Source organism: Paramormyrops kingsleyae, chromosome 12, assembly GCF_048594095.1.
Source record: "Paramormyrops kingsleyae isolate MSU_618 chromosome 12, PKINGS_0.4, whole genome shotgun sequence".
Classification (NCBI taxonomy): Eukaryota; Metazoa; Chordata; class Actinopteri; order Osteoglossiformes; family Mormyridae; genus Paramormyrops; species Paramormyrops kingsleyae.
In genome coordinates, this window is record NC_132808.1 from 25,701,404 (window position 1) to 25,726,011 (window position 24,608).

At 42.5% G+C, this 24,608-nt stretch overlaps 1 protein-coding gene across 3 annotated transcripts in view; it reads right to left on the minus strand.

The window, feature by feature from the left end:
* Positions 1 to 10,069: 10,069 nt before the first annotated feature.
* The window catches only part of LOC111859271 (catenin alpha-2-like), a 141,232-nt gene continuing 126,693 nt past the window's right edge, over positions 10,070 to 24,608 (minus strand). For all 3 annotated transcript variants that reach the window (XM_072697783.1, XM_072697784.1, XM_023841798.2), the window contains 6 exons: positions 22,686 to 22,837; positions 20,161 to 20,274; positions 17,876 to 18,057; positions 17,545 to 17,650; positions 15,664 to 15,798; positions 10,070 to 11,078 (listed from right to left, as the gene is read on the minus strand). In XM_072697783.1, the coding sequence (XP_072553884.1) occupies positions 10,791 to 11,078; positions 15,664 to 15,798; positions 17,545 to 17,650; positions 17,876 to 18,057; positions 20,161 to 20,274; positions 22,686 to 22,837 (977 nt within the window). In that variant the 3' untranslated portion in view covers positions 10,070 to 10,790. The remainder of the gene's footprint in view (positions 11,079 to 15,663; positions 15,799 to 17,544; positions 17,651 to 17,875; positions 18,058 to 20,160; positions 20,275 to 22,685; positions 22,838 to 24,608) is intronic.

Genomic DNA, 24,608 nt, shown 5'->3' on the forward strand with positions numbered 1-24,608 from the left:
ACCTGTCAGACGCAACAATTCAGGGTACGGTGTAGCTGGCTGTGAACGCTGAATGGGAGGGGCTGAGTTTCCTCTGGGTGGGCCTACGGTCATAGGTAGGTTAAGTTGGGTGCCGTTCTTTGCTTTATCAGGGGCCTGTATTACTAAGCTGGATAACTTGCACACAAACTCAAACATCAGAGTATTTTGTTATTGTTCCCTGATAAATAAATCATGCAGCAAATTTGCATCTGCAAAATGCACATCACAGGAGAAAACACTGTAAATTGTAATTTAGAGCCGAACAATAAAATTGGCTGCCACTGCCAACCAGAAGGTGGCAACAAAGGGCCAGAAACAGCTGGAAGTCGGACAGGGCAAAACTGAAATTTTTTGCCCTGTCACAAATACACAAAGGCAAAACTGAAATTTACAGATATACAATGTTTCAGGACAATTTCACACCATCTTTACACCAAACTATTAGTAACTGACTGGTAAGAATATGATTTTTTATACTTGCATTTTTTCTTACAGACCCTAGTGTCAAGTAAATACAAGACAGTGAGTGCATAATAGGAGCAGCCTGCATTAGCCATGGGCTCCTTTCCTGACATCTGTCCCACTTGCTCCATGCCTTAGTAAAATTCTCCAGGCAGGTTTTAAACCAGGCTATTGGAATGACAACTGTTTCTGTGCTTTGTATGGGCATTTACAGTGGCAGTGGAAGGTAAAACTAGGAAGATTGCCTTAAATAGCCTTTTCTGATTGATACTGTACATTTTATGTTTGTTACATTTATTGCTTGCAATGTTATTGATGTTTTCTACCGTAGCTCATTATACACATTCTGCAAGTCTTTCTCGGCAGGGCAGCACAGGGCACAGTGCGGGGGGGTGATGCCCTGAACACAGCAAACATACACAACCAAAGCGTGGCCACTTAGGGACACCAGTTAGCCTGACTGAAGTACTCAGATGAAATTCGTGTGCCATGGGGAGAACAAGCAAACTATTGCATATCTCCAGGGATGTGGGTTTGATTCCTGCCCCTAGGTGGGTGTGCGTGTGAGGTTTTTGCACTTCAGCAGGTTTTGGGTCCGTGCCCATGCCCAGAGGGTTGTGCTTTTAAATCCCACGGCCCAGAGAGCAATCATGTCACTGGTGGGCCCTTGAGCAAAGCCCTTAATCCTCACTACTGCAGGGCTGCTGCCTGAGCCTGTGCTCTGTTCCTCATTTGTATACTGCTTTGGGCATAAATAATTACAGTGTAAAATATGGTATATAGCAGGTATAACCAGGCTTGTTCTCCAAAATTCATTTTTGGTATTTTACTGATCACATTGCATAATTGTTTTCTAGTGGCAGTTTTGAATTGGCCTTCATTCACCTTCCTTTGTCTTCAGGTTTAGCTTCCAATAGGCTCATTTTTTCTTACAAATATCTTTTCTGACATCATTTGACTTAAGTTCAAAGTACAGCACCTTTAACATCATCCTAACACATGTAACATATGGACTGAATTCCCATTCAATGTGCAGCCCAGCCTTCTGCCCTGTGCTGCCTGGGATACTGATGGAAAGTGCCAACCAGATAAGGGAAACTATTTATCCTTATATTCAGACAGGAAAAACCAAATCTTGATCCAAGGGTGTGATCATTATACGGGCAGAGGTCAGGCAATGGGTATCGGTGGTCAGGGGCTTGGCAGGAGGTCAGGTGATGGGCATTGGTGGTCAGAGGCTTGGCAGGAGGTCAGGTGATGGGCATTGGTGGTCAGAGGCTTGGCAGGAGGTCAGGTGATGGGCATCGGCAGTTGGAGAGCCAGGCAGGTCGGGCGATGGGCATCGGCAGTTGGAGAGCTTGGCAAAACACGGAGCTAGACAGGGCAGAGACTGCATCTAGAGCACAGGCAGTCAGGCAGGAAAAGGGCACTTGGAAGAAAACGCTAAAACTCTGCAGGCAATCAGACATCGCGTCTGTCAGACGTGTCAGATGTGTATAAGTATGGAGGACAATTAGTGTAAATGGACACAACTGGGATGGGGCATGGCGCCAAAGGATTCTGCTGGTGAACCAGGGCAGGCAGAGAAGAGACTTCCCAGATGGTGCCAGTCTTGCAACTCGGGATTCCACGGAGGCTGTGGTGTAGAGACGAAGAAAGAGTGTGACACCGGGGCTTCCCCAAACCGATCTGTGACAATTACACTTCGAGCCCCCACTGCGTCCTTGACTAGTGCTCAGAAGATTGATGGATGGTTGGATGGATGGATGGATGGATGGATCATGTAAAACTGATAACGCTGTCTGCTCAATGACCTGTGTATGCCAAGTTATAATTGTTCATGTACTGCTTTGTGAAATTACAAAAACAGCATGAAATGTTGATCATGACATGCAGAGAGGAATGTATGATGGAAGTTTTGAAATTTCCCAAATGCAATATTTATATTTATACAATAATGGCCAAGGAGCTTTTTCCTTTCACCCACTCGGTTTATGTATAAATAGAAAACCAGCGCCTCTCTTTTTGTCTGTTTTATATTTCATAAATAATTAATAATTACTTTTATCTTTCCTATTTTTTCCAAATGATCTTCTGCCACATGATTATTCTTTATGTCCCACTGCTGTACGCCAGATTGCACTCTGCAAAGTAGACTAGGGCCAGTCACTAATTGACTTTTACTAAATATACCCCCTCTACTGCTATCTTGATATATATTATCTGGACAGTCTGTCTTCCTCTATTTTTAGCCTTGCTGCACCGTGGCTCTGCCTTTAACTTCATAAAGTGTTCGGCCTCCATAGTCTATGCCAGGGTTCCCCCCGGTCTGGTCCTGAAGGGCCAGAATCCAACACAGTTTGACATAGTTTGCAGATTTCCCTGCTTAAACACATCTAACTCGGCCCATTGCCATGTTTAATAGGTGTATCTGAGCAGGGAAATCTGCAAACTGTGTTTGAAACTACTCCCCCAGGACCGGAATTGGAGGACCCTGGTCTATGCTATACATTATTCTGCTTAATAAATGGGTTTCACTATGTTCTGTAGTCCTATTAGGTACTATTGGTATTATTGGAATAATGCTAAGATTCGTATTTATGTTCAACTTGAATTCTTACAGAAAATATAATTATATGTAATTTACATATAATTATATATAATTATATGTAATTTAATCCAAAGTAAAGGTGGCAAAGTCTGATGCCTGTAGAAAAACCATGTGGTTTCTCCAGTGAAGTATCTTTAACTTTTGTATAGAGAGCAGTGCTGAAACTGCATTACAACTTACAGTACTGGGAGATCTGAAGTTTGTTTGCAGAGGAAAAACAGCATGATGAGAGCAGGTCTGGACTTTAAACATGTTTTTTCAGTATCTTGCATGACCTCCATACCGTAATGCATCATCTGACAGATGTCAAGAACAATCAAGGTATAGAATGCAAAGGGTAGACAGGAGCCAGTTCGTATATTAAGCTGTCATTTTCAGATAGGCAATCACAGAGTGTATGAAACATTAGGGACACCTGGCTGACCCTGTGGATCCAGATGAGAGCTATGAGGGAGAATGTGGCCAGGAGGGTGAAAAACATGACGCACTTGTCACATACATTGAGGCGAGGAGCAATGAAAGCCCCAGGAACAACCTTCAGTCAAGCAAAACCCCTGGAGGAGACTTTATTAGGCTAGTCACAGAGATGGGGTAGGTCCATACATAGAGCTACGGGGAGTGAGGACCAGTGAGACACAGCAATGCCAGGACTAGGAAACACAGGGTGGAGGGGCACATATAAACATTACTAACAAGGAGTACGCAAGGAGCAGGTGAGGCCATAATGACAAAACACGTAACATGGGATTGGAAACAGCTGGGGTTACACACCAACGAATGGGCACAGCAGTAACATCTGCTGGCCAGACAGAGACAGGATGGGGTTGTCGGAGATTGGGCGTGAAACTAATGACAACAAATTTTCCATAATGTGTGAGGATGTGATTATATGCCTTGCAATGGACCAGGGGTGTGGCTGCCTGGCAAATGGATCATCTTTCCACCAAAATAGATCATCTGCCCTCCCAAATGGATCATCGGCCCTCCAATACAGATCATCTGCTCTCCCAAATGGATCATCGGCCCTCCAAAACAGATCATCTGCTCTCCCAAATGGATCATCGGCCCTCCAATACAGATCATCTGCTCTCCCAAATGGATCATCAGCCCTCTAAAACAGATCATCTGCTCTCCCAAATGAATCATCGGCCCTCTAAAACAGACCATCTGCTCTCCCAAATGGATCATCGGCCCTCCAAAACAGATCATCTGCTCTCCCAAATGGATCATCGGCCCTCCAAAACAGATCATCTGCTCTCCCAAATGGATCATCAGCCCTCCAAAACAGACCATCTGCCCTCCCAAATGGGTTGTCTGCCCTCCAAAACAGATCATCTGCTCTCCCAAATGGATCATCAGCCCTCCAAAACAGACCATCTGCTCTCCCAAATGGATCATGGACCCTCCAAAACAGATTATCTGCTCTCCCAAATGGATCATCTGCCCTCCAAAACAGATCATCTGCCCTCCCAAATGGGTTGTCTGCCCTCCAAAACAGATTATCTGCTCTCCCAAATGGATCATGGACCCTCCAAAACAGATAATCTGCTCTCCCAAATGGATCATCAGCCCTCCAAAACAGACCATCTGCCCTCCCAAATGGATCATCAGCCCTCCAAAACAGACCATCTGCTCTCCCAAATGGATCATCGGCCCTCCAATACAGATCATCTGCTCTCCCAAATGGATCATCGGCCCTCCAAAACAGATCATCTGCTCTCCCAAATGGATCATCAGCCCTCCAAAACAGATCATCTGCTCTCCCAAATGGATCATCGGCCCTCCAAAACAGATCATCTGCCCTCCCAAATGGGTTGTCTGCCCTCCAAAACAGACCATCTGCTCTCCCAAATGGATCATCAGCCCTCCAAAACAGATCGCCTGACCTTCCAAACTTTAGAACCATGCCTCCAGTATTTCAGTTACTGTTGTATGTACAAGGAACACACATAATATGGAGAACAGAACAAACTGTGTTCCATGTTGTTGTGTATATTGGGCTTATTTTTGGGCTTGATCACTCCATTGTACTTTACACTGTGGGCTTATTTTGGGCTTATTTGTTTCATGAGACTTTGCAACACTGGTATGAACACAGGCTGATATTCCACGACCGTCTGCAGCCAGAAAGCACAGGCGGGAAAGTGAAGCATGAACAGAGCTTCCTCACATGTTAGCTGTCGTTGTGACCATGGAGTCTCACATTTGTCACAGCAAATTTTAAGCTTTGCAGTGCCATTAATTTAGCATTTTTTAATAAAGAGTCCAACAGGTAGTGTGCCCAGTGAGTACAGTGCTACAGTACATTGAGGGGCGTAATTTAGATGGTTTGTATGTCATAAAACGGTGTTGATAGGAAATGACAAAGTAATTTGACATGCAAAGTGTACAGTACAGTACTTTTTGTTTAGAAATTGGTAACAAACTTCTTATGTTAACATTCAGGCTCGCAATCTGTTATGGGTTGAGGTTAGGTGTGCCCAAGAATTATTCATGAATTTTCTGCCACCCCCAGAAGTGGAGACTGGAGTCACTGACTCGCAACTCGACGTGGACTCAAGTCAGACATCTGCCTTGTGACTTGACTTGGAAAAACTGATATCATAATGCAGGCAGCCAGGTCTAATGAGGCATAATGCAGACTGTGTGGGGTAGCCCAAACAGAGAGGCCATGCATGCAGTTTGCACACTAACCTGAATTAATGCTATGTTCATTTTTGCTTTGGATAGATACACCTCTGAAGAGTGCCGTGTATGTTGTCGGTTGAGCTACATTTTTCCTTGAGGATCTGACACTAACTGCAGCTTTAAATAATTCAAAGAAAAATATCTGTGACTAGAAAGCAAATGAGGTCTTTTAGTCTTGCATTATCTGCAGGAAATTGGACAGCATGGTGTACAGCTTTTTGGCAGAATTTCGTGTAGATGTATGTGGGAAAACTTTCTAAATGCTTATGAGACACTTAATTAAATGGACCTTTTCCTGCAGAACACAAATAAGACATGGTTGGCATTGTGGGAGTTTTTCATCTTCATTAACAGTTCTGCAATGTTGCCAGTGGTGTACTTAGCGGTGTGCTTGTTGCCAGGCAACAACAAAAAAAAATATTTCCAAGTCTACATTATAAAAAAGAAGAGATAAAATTGAACGTGTACTAAATGTGCAGTAAATGAATATGGAAGAAATCTCATAAGTTATTAAACCAATTAACCTAGCTATTTTAGAAAAGAATGTTTGTGTGTGTGTGTGTGAAAGAGAGGAGTTTGCATGAATGAATAATGAATAACTGTCCTCCTGTTTAACAGTCTGTTTTTCTTCACTGCATCTTCTGCTGCGTGATGATCATATATTCCTGCAAACCATGTTGAGAAATGACCTCTCCTCCTCCCAGCAGCCAAACCTCCTGCCCAGACCGAAAGACAAAGTTGTGAAGCTAATCTGACATTGTTAGCGATATGTAGACACACAGCAAGACGCCCCTCAGACATGAGACTGAAGTAGCATCTGGAAGGTTTGTACATGATCAAAATGCTCATGGTCTTTTTTCTAACTGGGGGGCAGAGCTCAGATGACTCACATTTTCAACCGTTGTTAATTTTCCACATGATTTCAACTTAAAGACCCAAAAGCAGACTAATGAGATGAGACACCTGGCATTTCCTGTGTCTGCAGCCTGGGCCTGTTTGTGAAAAGCTTAACACCCTCCTCTATGCTGTTTCCTACTGAATTACAAAAAGTGACAGTTTCATGACATGTGCCACTAAGAGATAGTATTAAGGACAAAGACGTACAGCTTACATACATCCTTCTGGAGATTATTAATGGTTTTGAATATTGTTCTTCTATCATCATTAGCTTTTTATGTCACTACCTGTTCATTGTTATTGAGCTAAGTGCTTCCTGTATCTTGGTTTTTGCATAACTTGCAGTGGAATGATGAAGTCAGTGCTTTTCTTTCTTTGCACACAGCCTAATTTTCTGTCTACTACAGTGTTATATTTTCACCAAAGGCATCCTAAAACAGTCATGTATGTGTGTATGTATGTGTGCATTTCAGCAATGACGTCCTAAAACAGTCACGTATGTATATATGTATGTATGTGTGCATTACCATGACAACAACAATAGTATTATAACTATTATTGTTATTGCATCCATTATGTATTATCATAACAATGGAACAGGTGTACCCAGCGGAAGTGAGAGGTTGTGAACAGCAGGTAGGAGGGACATCGCTCTGCCATCACTGTGGAGGAAACTTGAATCAGCTTTCTTTTAGCGGGATTTAGGATAAATTTTATAACTGGTGACCTAGAGGAAGTTATGGATCATCCAGATCTTGACTGTGGATACATTGAGGACAGGTACAAAGGTGGTGACTGAATACATTTCGAGATAAATCTGGGTGTCATCAGCAAAACACTGCAACTTAAGGTTGATCTGTCTAATGATGTAGCCCCGTCAGAGAGGACCAAGGTTGGACTAGTTTCATATGACATGGATCAAAGACTCTGATTAAGGTCTGAACGCAGCGTCACATGTGGCTGGTCTGCATTCAGCGTAGCGGAACTACAGTAGAATCAACTCACACATGCAGAATATTCAGAACTTTATTTTCAGAACATTATCATGCAGATCATCGGATTGTATGTCATCTATAATTAATATTCTGAGAAGGTGGGACTTTGCTGATCTTACATAAATTACATGCTATTGAAAAGTTAATACCTTTAATGAAGTATGAATAATAATTCAACTTATAATGCTACAAATTTTATTAAGTGTAATTAAACCTTTCAGGACTTTGGCTACAGAGTAGATTTATTGACGCTATCAGTACTTGTAATTGTGTTTTACAGTAGATATTAAAAGGTCACAGAGAGTGTGTACCCAGACGCATCGACTGTATTTTGTGCATATAGTATTAACACTGGCTTGTCAGCTATGTCATTTGTAACACGCAAGCATTTGAATGTAAGAGAATTTCCCTGTTAATAAGGAATCATTTAAGTTACAATTAAGGTCACGGAAGCCATAATTTCTATCTTGTTAACAACACTCCCAGACTCCTACCAGGTTCTCTTTAAAATGTTTATTTAAAGGAAGAAGACCTGAGCCCCCTTAACTGGTGTTTCTATCAGATGTACAAAAACAGAAACATTCTGAAGCAGATATCAGTGTACTAAATTGAATAAATAGCCTAGAAGACAGTTGTTTATATGAGTGCCAAACTAGCCTGTCCTTGTACAGTACAGCTGTACCGTCCGTCCAATCCAGCATGCCGCTTAGGTGGGATCCAGCGAAGTTCCTGTGGCCGCTCTCGTATGGTACAGCTGTCAGCATTGCGTGAGACGGGTTATATGGTCCCGCAGCGTTTCAGGGTAGTAGGCGGTAAGAGTCAGATTACACATTGCGTGAGACGGGTTATATGGTCCCGCAGCTTTTCAGGGCAGTAGGCGGTAAGAGTCAGATTACACATTGCGTGAGACGGGTTATATGGTCCCGCAGCTTTTCAGGGTAGTAGGCTGTAAGGAATCCACTTGCAGAGTCTCCGCAGTTTCAGAAAAATGGTGGTTTATCGAACAGTAAACAATAATATAATGTAATACAGTGTAGACACACACCAGGTATTGAAAGGCAGCTCAAATACAAATTAAGGGCAGTTCTTCACCCCCCTTTATACCCCAAAAGACCCTCCCCAACAAGGTCCTGTGTGTAGGTGTTGTGAGTGAACCTCCTGGCCTGTGAGGAGCCTGGGGCAGGGATGGGGCAGGACAGGATGGAGACTTTCTGATCATTGTAATTCAGTTACTTCCTTATCAACCTACTGGAACCCCATTCTATCCCTGACTTCCCCCATGATCATACTGTAATTGCTAATACTGTCTGTATCCAAGTGATCAACCAAGAACCTTGGGGCATCTTTACTGCTTTTCCTTACATAATCTCCCCTTAAACCTTGAGCCTCAGTGTGATATCAGTGAAAGGTTTACCCAGAGCACAGTACCAGCATTACACTGATCAGTGATCGACACACAAGGGGCGGATAGTGGAGGTCGTAGCGGTGTGGTTGTCCGTCTCCATAACCTACACCCTACTCTGTGTCATGCACACTTTCCTCTCCACATATCCAAGGTCCCTTTTCCGCTGTTCCCTTGGGAACCTGAGATAGCCCATCAAGGCCACACCCAGCAGCAGTACCACGACACATGCAGTGGTAACTGCTTTGAACTGTACATTCCAGTACATGTCCTGGCAGTTCTCTTTCAGCGTCGACATCCCACTGATATAGTTACTGACTTGCTCTGTCAGTTCCTTCTCACGCTCATGCATTCTAAGAAGCTAAACCTTCAGTTGCTGCTCAACCTCTTGCAGGTCTTGAATCCTGTTTGTTTCAGGCACTGGTTCAGGCTGGAGGAATTCTGCATGAGGGTCGTCTAAGTAAAGATCAACCCTATTCTTTGTATAGTACTTTTTTTTTCCGCCTCCATTGGGTAGATCACCTGAATGCATGATGTCATTCCCACCGATATTACAAGCCTCTAAACTTTCTATCGCTAACATTGCTATTCCGTCCTGTACTGTCATCCCATGCTCTCTATGAACCTTTGTCAGGGTGTGTGGTACAGTTACATAGGTTACTTATGTCGAATAAAGCTTTTTACCAATCCAGTTACACAAAGATCTCTGAACAGCAATTTTTGCTTGTTCATTGAATCTTTCCTTAGAATTCATTCCATTATGAGAATCATGGAATTCATTCCACAATGAGAATTATTCCAATAACTATGAAAAACCAACACTTAAGGGCCTGCTTTGTAAATGCTGTTATAGGTACGCTTCTCAGCACAGCCGGAGCCACGTTTCATGACTCTTTGATGTCTGAGCTGTCTGCAGAGACAGCTCTATATCCAGGAAGGAACTTCAAGCGCGTCTCACGTCTCTGGTAACAGATTCTGACTCGGAGTCGCATGTTCAACATTAGCTTTTTTTATTCATTCATACACAAGGGCTGAGATGCAGGTTCAGTTAATGAAACATAAAGGTGACCTTGAATCCAGAATGCATAAAAGAGCACCAAATCATTCAGCAGCCAGACTGTGGACTTCATATTAAATTGTCACTGTAAAGATACAGTAGCCAGGGCCGCCTGCTGTCTCAAAGCGAGTCAATCTATGCCCTTTTCCAGGCCGTCAGTAATACTCGGTAGCCTGTACAGTCTAGCAGTGTTACAATTGCTTTAAGAAACGTAACAATATGATGTCAGACAGTGACGATGTAAGAAGACAACATGGTGTTAGAAACATGGAACACACGCATGATACTGTCAGGACGGGAATGTCCTGATGTTTCGAGGTTAGTAACAAACCGGCATCTTTTTCATTCAACTTTATGGAGTATTGTTAGACTGGTGTGTCGGGCAAGGCAAATTTTGATATGCATGTTCATCCACCAGAAAGAGCAGTAAGGACGACAACGTCATTGTTATGGGTCAGTTTGGCTGAGATAAAACAAAGATCTCACCTTGTGAGGAAGGAAAAAGGAAGTTTGTCTTTTCACAGTAATAAAGACAATCTGCAAAGGGTTATTTAGAATAAATAACAGTAATAAGAGAAATAATTATATGGGTCATCAAAATGATTAAAAAAGAAAAACAAAAATGCTATCGTTTTGCCTTTTCATTCGTCTTTGCGCTTAGAAGGAGTCCATGGCCTTGAACTCGCTCAGCGCCTGAACGGGCGAGATGTGCTTCTTCTGAGAGCCGCGTCGCACCCGGGTCTGGCACTCTTCAGGCTTCTCCCTCTTCACCAGAGGCTTCTTCTCCGGAGCTTTCATGCGCCAGGAGACCACGGGTGAGTTGACAGCAGCTGTTCCATAAACCTTCTGGTACTTGGTGGAAGCCACGTACGATGCCTTCACAGTGAGAACGACGGCATTCATCAGGTTTTTGGCGGCCTGGATGAGGGACGTGGCGCTGTCCAGCTTGGAGAGGAAGAGAAGTAACATGTCAGCCTTCTGCGTGCCGATGCCTTTTCCTCTCGGTGCTCATTATCCTTCACATAAGTGACATTATGAACACATTCTTTAATGAAGGCACACAGAATGACATACAGCTAATGTTAAGGCCATACACAGTGCAAAGCAGGAAAACACAACTAGGTAATGTTGGTAGCTAAAACGAATCAGCATTTTCTGAATATTTATATTAGCTTGTTAAATTCCTGTTCAAACAAAACAAGACTGCATGCATGCATTCATACTACACATTTCGAAAGGCCAAAATGAAAATTATTTCTGACTAAGCTACAAATCATACCTCCCTTTTGAAAAAAAATTATTGTGCCACAAAAATTAACATTGAGCGGTACATCTGTGCATGTGAATCTGCCACTACTGTGTGGTGTCCGTACCCCTCTGTGGTCCCTCTAGTGAGGATTTTGTGGAAGAAGCCATTTCTGGGGTCACATTCAGAGACACGGTGCTGGTTTAATGAGCTTCTGGTGGGACAGACTGACCTCTACACCGAGTGTAAATAAGAGCAGAAGGATGCTTCACTCCAGTGCAGTGAGGATACAAACCCGACAGTGATACAGCCGCACATCTGTCGCAATGGTCTAAAGAGAAACTCAGATGCAAGTGCTTTGATGGCATTACGTACAGCCTTAGACGGCCATGGAAACCCTGAATGATCTCTGAGACAGTGTGGCAGCAATTACAGCATTAACCGTAAAAGGCCAAATGAAATGTAAAAATAAATTAATCATCTTTGTTTTATTTTAGAAATGCAATATTTTTAGACCTGCTATAGTATAAAATATTTGTATAAAATGTTTGTGTTTGGGGTGAAAGCGTCTAATGATTAGATGTTTCTCTCTAAGCACGTCTTGAGGGATGCTGGGGAGGACGTTCTGCTCCCGTCACAGACTGCTGGGGAAATGCGCCTTTATGACAGTCAGGTTTATCATCATGCCGAGAGGCTTTGCTTTTAATAAAACACTGACTTTCTTCCACACTGACTTCAGTTGAACCTTAATTGTAACTATATCATTATTTCTGCCTGGATGTTTTTGCTGAAAATCACATTTTAATGTATTTTAAGTTACTCAGCAGTTTCATTGCTGGATGACTTGCATGATTTAAGGGGGGGTTTGTCTTTGACCTGTAGCCCTCTTGCCCCCTTTTCATCATGTGATTCCCTCTGGGCCTTTAGTTAGCTTGACAGGGAACAAGAGGCTGCTCTTGCCTATACTATGCTATATACAACATTGAAAAATATACAGTAGTCAATATTTGTTTTATTTTTTACTTGATTTAAAGAAATACAATGTTCTTCTATTCAGCCACAGTAAGGTACTCCAAGCTCTTCTATTCAGCTACAGTAAGTTACTCTGAGCTCTTCTATTTAGCTACAGTAACAGTTACTCTGAGCTCTTCTATTCAGCTACAGTAACAGTTACTCTGAGCTCTTCTATTCAGCCACAGTAAATTACTCTGAGCTCTTCTATTCAGCCACAGTAAGGTACTCCGAGCTCTTCTATTGAGCCACAGTAAGGTACTCCAAGCTCTTCTATTCAGCTACAGTAAGTTACTCCGAGCTCTGCTATTCAGCCACAGTAAGTTACTCTGAGCTCTTCTATTCAGCCACGGTAAGTTACTCTGACCTCTTCTATTCAGCCACAGTAAATTACTCTGAGCTCTTCTATTTAGCTACAGTAACAGTTACTCTGAGCTCTTCTACTCAGCCACAGTAAGTTAATTTGAGCTCTTCTAGGTGCATTCAGCATAATTATGATGTGCGATTTTGGACCCAAAGGTTAAATAGAGGAGGTGCGAAAATTGATACATGTGGGACCCACATGAAATATCTCTCCAATTCTTTTCATAATTATCCAACATAACAAAATAGGCCCTTCCTTCCAAATAGGACTTATACAGATAAAACTTGGTTTGATTCAAGGTTCAAGGTTACTTTGTTGTCATCGGCAGCTTCATACATGTACAAAGAGTGATGAAACAACGTTTCTCCATGGTCCCTGTATGGAAATCATCAAAAATTACATTCTAAAAACTAAGCTGATTGTAAGAAGCTTTTTCAGTAATCTTGCCAATGAAAGGAAGATTAAAAACAGCCCTGTAATTGTTCAGAAGGGAGGAATCTAGATTGCATTTTTTTTTTTTAAAAAAGAGGTTTAATAACTGCAGCTTTTAAAGATTTTGGGAAAACGCCTGACAACAGTGAGGTATTTACAACTAGCAGCACGTCTTGCTCTAGAGAGGTGAAGACATTTTAAAAAACAGGCTGGCAGAATATCAAGGCAACATGTAGTAGATGTGAGATGCCCTATTAGACTTCCACGAGTTCCCAATTAAGAATGCTAAACTGACATAATATGTATACTGTGTTCGTATGGAGGTGTGAAGATCAAATCAGTGTTTTTCACTACGGTACTAATGAATAATCTTATGTTTTAAATCTTACTGGAAAAAGGACATAAGGTCATTGCATTTTTAGCAGATGTGAGCTCATAGACTAGTTGCTTTGGGGGATTGGTTCATTTATCAACAATGGAGCCAAGTATTATTGACGATTCTATTAATAATGGTTGAAAGAAAGCACTGTCTTGCTTTACATAGTTATGTAGCTGCAATTGAGAACACAAGTCTGGTGTTATTTTGTAGGCAGTTTGGTAGCATTTTAGAACATTCCTTCATCTGAGAAAATCTTCCGCAACATCCATCCTTCTGCAAAAATTCCTATTAAGAAAGTGAATGGGATTTCAGAAAATCAGCAAAAATAATGTCTATGGTTGTAAAAAACCATCACATTTTGTAGTACAAGATAATTTGTTACGGGTGGTATTTCGACAGATTGTAATGTTTCACGTAGGAATTCGTATGCTGCTAACGTTTTGCTAAAGGAAGTGAATAATACAACTAATAATTATAATAATGAAAACTAATATTATTCATGAAAACTAATAATAATAAATAAATAAACTAATAATGCACAGATTTCCTAACATGATCCTAGCATTTGCTGAACCTGCATTCTCCTGAAGGAAGCCTGTTGAAACATTTGGACCACATCACCATACATCTTAGCTGTTTCTTATATTTTTTTAATCTTAATTATTGTATAAAACATAGATAATATTTGATATTTTTTCTTCCTACTTTGTATATAACTTTGAACATATTTTAGCTCAGTCTTCGTGTAAGTAAATTTCCGCATTTCTAAGTACAGTAATTTGTTGTGATGTTGTACCAGAAACATGGCTCATTGCTATGTTCTCTTTTTTGAATGTTTACGGCTGTACAATTAATTTTTAAAATGTTTATTGGAATTCATTTGGATTGGATAGTGAAATGAAATCATTTGGGATATAAACGTTCTGAAAGGAGATTTTCCCATATTACCTAGACAGTGTGTGGCTCACACAGTTTCCACCTCGCTCTAAACATTTCCGATTTAAAGAATGATGCTACAGCACAGGATGGAATTGCCAAATTAGATTGCTCATTAATTTATTCATTTGCAGGGGTGGCTAATGAACAAATGAACTGGCAATGATAAACTGAGTAAAGGGGGAGGGGGGGTGTCTCAGATCAGCAATACTACTCAAGCCTTCTGTGCAGGAAGTCAGGTAAGTGACTCTTAAATGGTGAGAGAGAGGGAGGTCCCTAACCATACTATTCTAGATATTCACACTGTTACTGATAATTGAGTCCAGTGTGTGTCCTTGAATGTGTTTAGGTATAATAACATGTTGTTAAACACATCAGTACCGGATACCCTGAGGTCTTCCATTTGCCTACATTAATAGTTACTCTTAGCTCTTTTGCTGAGCTTTTCTATTCAGTTACAGAAAGTCAAATCTAAGCAATGTCTTGCTGATGTCATTTTGTCATTGTCAATTTTATTCAGGTTAAATGATTTATAGCTGCCTCCCGGTTTAATAAAGACCTACTAGTGAGCAGAGAAGCCCTCTGTGTGTTTCCTTAAGCTGCAACACCTGTGAATCAGATATCATGTCTCTGCCGGAGTGAATGAAGATGACCGGAGTGCAGTTACCCACGTCAGCCACTGAGGGTGTACAGAACAAAGCCTGAAATCGCTGTGTAACACTGGAACACATGGTCATTGCTTATTCATTATATCGACTCATTTTCCTAGTAAGAAAACAATCCATATAGCATTTTTGACCATCTTTAGAGGAATTCCAAATTCCCAACAATATAGCAGAACCAGAAAGATCCCCCTGTGTTTGAAGGACTTTTTGCAGGGCACGAGTAAGCAGGCACAGGTATGTAAGAGAATAACTAACACTGTCCACATTTATTTAAAGCAGCACCTATTTTGATGCATGTTGCTAGGATACATCCATGATTCGGTGCTATAACAAAGGCAGCACAGATTTCAGGTGACAGCCATCTATTCCTGGAACTTATTCGTTTATTTCATCAGATGAGACACAGGAAATGAGGCAGTGCCGTCCATCTTGTAATGCTGCATCGATCTGCATATACATCACGGTACCATTGCCATCGTGTAACAGTGATGACTCACCCCCGAGACAATGAGCTCCCCTCCAAGGTTCTGCACCTCTGCTTTCACCTTGCTGCAGATGTTCAGCTGATGGCAGTAGAGAGCAATTCTCTGAAGATAGGCAAGAAGATCCTGCTTGCAGGCTGAATCAGGACACTGGAAGACAAGGTGGCATTTGTAGTGGTGAGGAGAGCATGGGACATTGAGCATGTCTTTACAGTGAGCACAGTGACAGCTAGGGTAAGGGCAACTGCTTACAGTGACAGGGTAAAGGGCAACTGCTTCCAGTGACAGGGTAAGGGCAACTGCTTACAGTGACAGGGTAAAGGGCAACTGCTTCCAGTGACAGGGTAAGGGCTACTGCTTACAGTGACAGGGTAAGGGCTACTGCTTACAGTGACAGGGTAAAGGGCAACTGCTTACAGTGACAGGGTAAGGGCAACTGCTTACAGTGACAGGGTAAAGGGCAACTGCTTCCAGTGACAGGGTAAGGGCTACTGCTTCCAGTGACAGGGTAAGGGCTACTGCTTACAGTGACAGGGTAAGGGCAACTGCTTCGGCAGAAGCATCAGAAAGAGCTTCACCAATCCCAGATGCATTGACAATATCCCTGCTAAGTTGCTGAATCACGGAGGATACTTCACACCACCCCTTCGCTTTTGTTCTCAAACCTTCCTGTAACTTTTTTCCCAGACCACCCCATCGCTTTTTTCTGACCACCCCGTCACATTTTTCCCACATCATCCTGTCACTTTTCCTCCCACATCATTCTGCTACTTTTTTTCTCACATCATTCCGCCACTTTTTTCTCAGACCACCCCATCACTTTTTTCTCAGACCACCCCATCATTTTTTTCTCAGACCACTCCATCACTTTTTTCTCAAACCACCCAATCACTTTTGTTCTCAGTCCATCCAGTCACTTTTTTCTCAGACCACCCCATCGCTTTTTTCTCAAACCACTCCATCACTTTTTTCTCAGACCACCCCATCACTTTTTTTCTCAGACCACCCCCTCTACTTTTTTCCTCACATCATCCTGCCACTTTTTTCCCAGATCACCAGATCACTTTTTTGCCTGTTGTGTCTTTTATGGTGTTCATCATGTAAACTGGTTTTTAAATAGCAGAACCTTAAGCAACATGACTATTTGCAGGTTTTTACAGTAGTGTTTTGAACTGATCTCACCAGTGGGTAAGAATGTGTTGCAGTGTATGTGTTTTTGTGGGCTTTTGTGTTATGCCTGAAAGCAAAGTTTGGTTTTTCCGCAAGATAACGTGGTTTTGAATGGAGAATTTGGTTTTGACTTGCAAGATTTTGGAGGTGAGTGTGCAGTTATGTGTGTGTTTAGAGTTTTGGAAAATTCAGGCATGATTTCAAGAAATGCATTTTAGCAACCAAGAAAAGCTGTAATAAATACTCAAAATAACTTTTTCACAAAGTAATTATTATAAATATGATAACCTTTGGTTTTGGGTTTATGGTCTATATACTTAAAAAATACAGTGTACATTGTGGACTACTAAATGTATTTGCATGTTTGCATCTGTGTCTGAATGTGCATATCAGTGTATACATGTATCTGTAAGTGCATGTTCATATCCTTGTCTGCATGCATCTGTGTCTGCATGCATCTGTGTCTGCATGCATCTGTGTCTGCATGCATCTGTGTCTGCATGCATCTGTGTGTGGATACATGTGTATCTGGGCGTGCGTGTTTGTATCTTTCTGTGCACACATGTGGATGTTCGTGTGTCTGCATGCGTGGTTTACCCACCACTCAGAACCCTTTCATTTTTGCATTCGTCTACGGTTACCAAGGCCTGTTCTGATCTACAATTATTATAATTTTATATGCATTGTTTAGAGCAAAGATATTCAGCATGAGCTGATTTAGGCTACCTGGTCTGCCACAGCTCGGGCCAGCTTGTCCATCCTGGATCCTGCTTCTGCGATCTTTTTCGCAGCATTAATCACATCTGAGGAATTCTTCAGTGGGCCTTTGCCTCTGTGACCAAGCAAAATGTAAAGCGAATGAGATTTTTCAGACCAATTATGAACAAATTATTGTTCTGCAGAGTGACCAAAGTTTATAAATACTTTTAAGTTCGGAAGGAAAATAGTTTTCCTATTGTGCCAAATTATGGCCTGTTGGCCTGATCTATGAATCAGCTGCTCGTTGTAATAGCAGCGCATCCACTTATTCATGTCTGAGTTGTCCAGTCCCACGCACCTGGTGAAATCCGTCATCTCCATCATTATCATGCACATCTGCTTGGCCAGCACAATTATGTCATTTCCATTATCATCCCACTTGGCCACCTCGGCGTCCAGCTTGCACTTCTCCTGACGGAAGCTCTCCACCTGCTCAGCGATCTTTGCCTTCTCCTCCTGTGGTAGCTGAGCCATGATGGCCTGAGATGGACGGTTGGGATTGGACAGGAAGGGGACCGGATGAAATAGGTCAGAATCAGAATGGTGGCAATTTCTCCAAAACAACATCCCAAAGAGTTCACAGATTGACTTGACCAGCAGGTTTGAGGAACACAGCTGTGTTTTGTGGTTTAGCGAGATATGTCACTGTTTGCTTTCTGCCGATTACCCCTTATTATCAAAATCTAACGAATGACAGAGATTCAATGTGATAGAATTTACAGACGTGGACAAATTTGTTTGGTTCCCTTTTCAGCTTATTCAAATCATGCTTCATTCAAAGTCATTCTTAAGCAATTGTCTAATGTACACCTGCATGCCTTTAGTATGTGACAGAGTAAACCAATAAAACTGTGAAAATAAATGATTTGTTGTTTATTTTACAAAGATATGCTAAAATAGTATGAAACAGATTTGTTGGTACCACTAAAGAGACTATTTATCCTTACATTATAGTCATGTTTCAAACTAACAGTTTAACCATAATTTGTATCACAGGTGCCTTCAAGCTTTTCATCGGCCCTTCAGCCTATTTAAAGGGAAAGAACATGCTACTGTGTCGTTTGGTATCATTGTGTGCACCACACTGAACATGGACCAGAGAAAGCAAAGGAGAGAGTTGTCTGAGGAGCTCAGAAAGAAGATTATAGATAACCATGTTAAAGGGAAAGGCTATAAGACCATCTCCAAGCAGCTTCATGTTCCTGTGACCACAGATATCAATATTATTAAAAAGCATAAGGTTCATGGTACTGTAGCCAACCTCCCAAGACGTGGACGCAAGAGGAAATGCAACCCCAGGTTGATCAGAAGAATAATGTGGATGGTAGAAACCAAGGAAACCATCAAACCATTCAAGCTGAGCTCCAAGGTCAAGGTATGTCACTTTCTGATCTCACCATCCGTTGCATTTTGAACAATAAGAAGACCCAGGAGGGTCGCCACTATTGACAGAAAACATAAAAAAACCAGAGTGGAATTTGCCAAAATGCATGTTGACAAGCCCCAAAGTTTCAGGGAGAATGTCCTTTCGACTGATGAGACAAAACTGGAGCTTTTTGACAAATCACATCAGCTCTATGTTTATAGAAGGAAAAAATGAAGCTTTGAATGAAAAGATCACCACACCTACTGTGAAACATGGAGGGGCTCGGTTTTGTTTTGGGGCTGCTTTGCTGCATCTGGCATGAGGAACCATGAATCTCTTCAGGGCTCAATGAAGTCTCAAGACTAACGAGGCATCCTGGAGCGAAACATACTGCCCAGTGTCAGAAAGCTTGTTTTTTTTTGGAAGGATACAAATTTGTCCACGTCTGTATATAAGGTATACAAATACTTTTTTCCTCTTTATTTTGTTTAGTAATAGATGTTTTGATCTGGGGACAACCTGGACCATAATGAATTATGTATTGCAGTTACTAGGACTGTAGGCATTTATTAAAATATATGAAGGCATGTATTATTAAACGGCTGTGTGTTGCATTGCTTTCCTCTGCATAATCATATCACAAGTGGATTATGAACATCTGCAGATACATGTGTGCATATTACCTCTGTAATTATGTAAGTATGATGAGTGAGTAATGATACACTATAGCAGCTTTAACATGTTAACTAAGCCTTTACTAGTCTGGAGTCTCACCAAGTTATAATCACTCCACACACTGTTCTTTTGTAGATGCATGATTTGTTGCATGACAACATATTTTAAACATTAGACAATGTTTCTGCAGACATCACACTGGCTGTAAAATGTATTATTTGCACTGTAAATTTCCTACCATTTCCCATTTTAACAGAATATTAGTTTTCTCCATATGCTGTCCAGCCCTGTTTGCAGTGTTTCTTCAGAAATGGCATCTTGTATCTCATACAAATTTAAACATGATGATAGTAGAAAACATGAAAGAGATTATAATAATCTGAATGATAAGAACCACATATTTGTAATTTTTTAATGAACATAATCCCTAACCCTGAATAATCCATCCATCCATCCATCCATCCACCGGCCACTCATCCTGCCCAGGGCCACAGGGTCAGGCTTGGGGTCTGAGTCCCAGCCTGTGAGTGTGCAGCACTCACTCTGGCGCTCTGCCCAGCGATGAGCTGGTCATCCTCCGTCTGCACGCTGGTGCGGCTGCGAGCATCATAGTCCTCCTGCTCGAAGTCGGAGTCGTCCTCCAGCTCCTCTGGTGTCTGGCCAGCAGGGATACATAAAGACGGACAGTCACACATTAGCCCTGTGATGCTCCGTCAGCTGGAGTCCAGGTGTAACTGCAGAGCATCTGCCTCGAGGTGCGGGTTCTGAGACAGAGCAGTGTCTGGTGCTGCAACAGATGACCTCTGCTGTAACAGTAAGAATTCCAAAGGAGAGTCTTCTTAATATACTCCTGCATGTTATCAGCAACGTTAACAAAGGGCACATCTGAGTGAATGAATTTGTGTGGGGCCTGAGTTTTGGGGCCCCCTCTTGCCCACAAACAGACACTACAGTTAATATAAAAAAATTCCCTATTTAGAAGATGTTGAAGCAACATGTTATGTTAGCCGGATAGCTAGATACCATCTTCTTACTTTATTCACTAGTTATTTATTTTATGTTTTGCAACCTTTGAGGGGATGCAGGGGCCCCAAAGTGACTTTTTGATTGGAGTCCCAAAAACAACAAGTCTGCCCCAGTACGGCTCCTAACCCAGGTCGAGTCTCAGTGGCCCGTGGTCTCCCACCGGACTCTACAGTGACTCTTTAGTCACTGTAACACTCCCCAGTACGGCTCCTAACCCAGGCCGAGTCTCAGTGGCCCTCGGTCTCCCACCGGACTCTACAGTGACTCTTCAGTCACTTTAACACTCCCCAGTATGGCTCCTAACCCAGGCCGAGTCTCAGTGGCCCTCGGTCTCCCACCGGACTCTACAGTGACTCTTTAGTCACTGTAACACTCCCCAGTACGGCTCCTAACCCAGGCCAAGTCTCAGTGCCCCTCGGTCTCCAACCGGACTCTGGCTCTTCAGTCACTGTAACACTCCCCAGTATGGCTCCTAACCCAGGTCGAGTCTCAGTGGCCCTTGGTCTCCCACCGGACTCTACAGTGGCTCTTCAGTCACTGTAACACTCCCTAGTACGGCTCCTAACCCAGGCCGAGTCTCAGTGCCCCTTGGTCTCCCACCGGACCCTACAGTGGCACTTCAGTCACTGTAACACTCCCCAGTATGGCTCCTAACCCAGGTCGAGTCTCAGTGGCCCTTGGTCTCCCACCGGACTCTACAGTGACTCTTCAGTCACTGTAACACTCCCCAGTATGGCTCCTAACCCAGGCCGAGTCTCAGTGGCCCTCGGTCTCCCACCGGACTCTACAGTGACTCTTTAGTCACTGTAACACTCCCCAGTACGGCTCCTAACCCGGGTCGAGTCTCAGTGCCCCTCGGTCTCCCACCGGACTCTACAGTGGCTCTTCAGTCACTGTAACATTGACATCACTCTCTGCACACTGTGTACAAGTCCCCATAATCCCCTGAGTACTGCTTACATCAGTTCCTACTGTTCAAATTGTCGGTACATTTCTCAGGTCTCTTGCACATTGTGCTTATATAGCACAACACAATCACTTTTACTTTATCACTTATGTTAGATTATGTACATATTTCATATATTTTTTTATTATATATTGTTATTTTTTATATATTTTACTATTCTCTTATGCACAGCTACTCGGAGTGACCAGGGTTACATTTCACTACATGTTGTATGTGTACAACTGTGTACGTGACGAATAAACCTCTTGGATCTTGAATTTAACATGCCTTTCAATATCATTAATAGAAAGGCACAAAATATCAAAGAGTTGGGAATTAATTTAAAAAGCGGCAGCTGGAAACATGAACAACTTCTTATTGTGCTCATTATGATGTCATAATGTATTCATGTGCCAAGGCTGGTCCATCTCTGGGCCTAAAGCTAAATAGTGTTTATTTCTCTACTGTTAAACATTCATAATGGTTTAGCTACGAGACCCAGAAACAACTCATTCAGAATCATTCCAAATTAGATTGAAATGAGCTGCATCAATGCGTGCAGTAAATAACACAGAATTTGTAAGCATAGTTTATTCTGCAGTACTATTTTTAAGATGTATTCAAGAATGAATTAAAAAACAATCAGAGCAGAATGAAGGCCTGTAGCTCAGCCCAAGACATATGGAGAAAAAAGCTGAGCTGAGATGGTCAAAGGAACATCAAAGCCACGTTTTACATTATTCACCAGCAGCAGCTCATTTCCCATAATTTGCTCTTGTAGCCACACTCGGAGCACTTCCAAAATATTAATGTTTCATAAATTGTGTATGTTGCTGCAAAAGAGGCATTGGACCCATCTGTCACAGGAAAGCCTCGGAGACACAGGAAAGCCTCCAGTTAACATCTGAGCATTTCTCACTAACTCCAGCGGTCCAGGCTGAATTGCTGAAGTAAAAAGAGGATGTGCGCTCTTGAATGCTAAGTTAATGCATAAATATATCATGGAAATTACGTGTTTTACTGTGAGTCATTCTGTAGAGCAGAAGTAGGCTGGATAACAGCAGAAAGGTGAATGGCTGACGCTGTAAGACATACCCTGATCATGAGGACCGCCTTCCTGATGTCACGAACGCCGTCGTACACAAGGCGGGAAGCGTCGATGAACTCATTCTCCTCAAAGGTCTGCGAGGGGGTCGTGCTCAGTGCTTCAATCGCAACCTCAACTTGTTCAGCAAAACGGGGCATGACTGGATCACAGGGGACGGAGAGAGAGTTGGCAGGTGTCATTCAGGGTGAGCTCTGTCCCCACCCCACACGTCAACGCACCTTTGGAAAATGGCTTGCACACCTTTTCACACTAATGAGGCCTCAATGTGCCAATCAGTTGCTTCACCTTGTCTGGGCACAATGGGGTAGATATCAGGGACAACTATGGGCCTGCCTGATGGGTGTCACTGGGCTGCGCTGGCGACACTCTGCATGTCCTAAGTGTCATACACACCTGGGGCCATCACATTAGCACCACTTCCCTCAGTGAGGAACAAATTCCACCATTGAAACATATTAGTGAAGACATTGGAACAGCCTTTAGGATGTCAGTGACGTTCATCTGTCATTATGTGTAAGTGTCTGCTTGGCTGTGATCACATGGTACAAGGTGTGTGATGTCAGCTGCATATGTGTGCATATGGGCAGGACTTCAGGCAGGAAAACTAGTCATAGCCAGTGATAGCACAACGTGGTCAGGCCAGGCAGCTGGTTTTTCCTAAACTTATTCATGATGTCACTCATCATCTTTATCACAATCATCATCATAAGCCATCATCATCATCATCACCATTATCATCATCACATCATCATCACCACCACCACCATGACCATCTTCAATATCATCAACATCATCATCACCATCTTCACCATCATCAGCATCACCACCATCATTAGCAGCAGCTGCATCATCAGCAGTAGCATCACCACCATCACAGCAGCATCTCCATTATCATCATCATCATCATAACTACCATCTTCACCATCATCATTATCACCAACATCACCATCTTCTCCATCATCATCATCATCATCATCACAATAATCACCATCAGTACCTGCATCAGCATCACCACCACCACCAACAGCAGCATCACCATCATATCATCACCACCACCATCATCATCACTATGATCACCACCATCATCATCACTAACACCATCATCAGCACCATTATCATCATCACCATAATCATCATCACCACTGTCACCATCATCATCATCATCATCATCATCATCACCATCATCATCACCATCATCTTCCCACTGATTCTCCTGTTAATACCTCAGGTCAGACAAGGCCTCTCTCCATGGCCACAGACTCTAGCTCACTCTAGGGGATCCCCAAATGGTCCAATGAACCAGATGTTCCAACCTCCTTTGGAAGCCATCCAGGTGGCCTCCTAATAAGATGCCCAAACCACCTCAGCCGACTCCTCTCAGTCTGAAGAAGCAGCTACTCTGTGCATATTACTCCTAGATTTAAAATTCAAGCTCTTTTACGTCTGGAAAAAGGGTTGAAATTGCCCACCCCTCCAGTTACCACAGTAACCATGAAGAGCAGCCCACAGGCTACAGCTTCAAGGTAGCCAGTGGACTTTGTTCTTATGCATTTAAATCCATTGCTTACATCAGTCATATGACTTAACTTGGCTAATTCATTTAGAATAGCTAAAAATGTCAATTGGGTGAATCGCAATAAGCAGACTACAAGCCGGTACCTTTCTCAAGAATACACAGCCTCTCTCTCCTTGGAACAAACATAACTTAGATTAGAAATCTGCACTCAGGAGGATGAGCAGCAAAGGGATTTTCCCCTGGGCAAAAAAATATATATTTATCTACTTACTTTCTCACTTACCAACTATTCCACCCACCTACCAGAGCAACCAACACCATGAAAGCACTCCAGACATAAACTAAATAAATAATGGTCTCTGAGAGGATCCTGGTTGGTAATAGAGGTTATCAG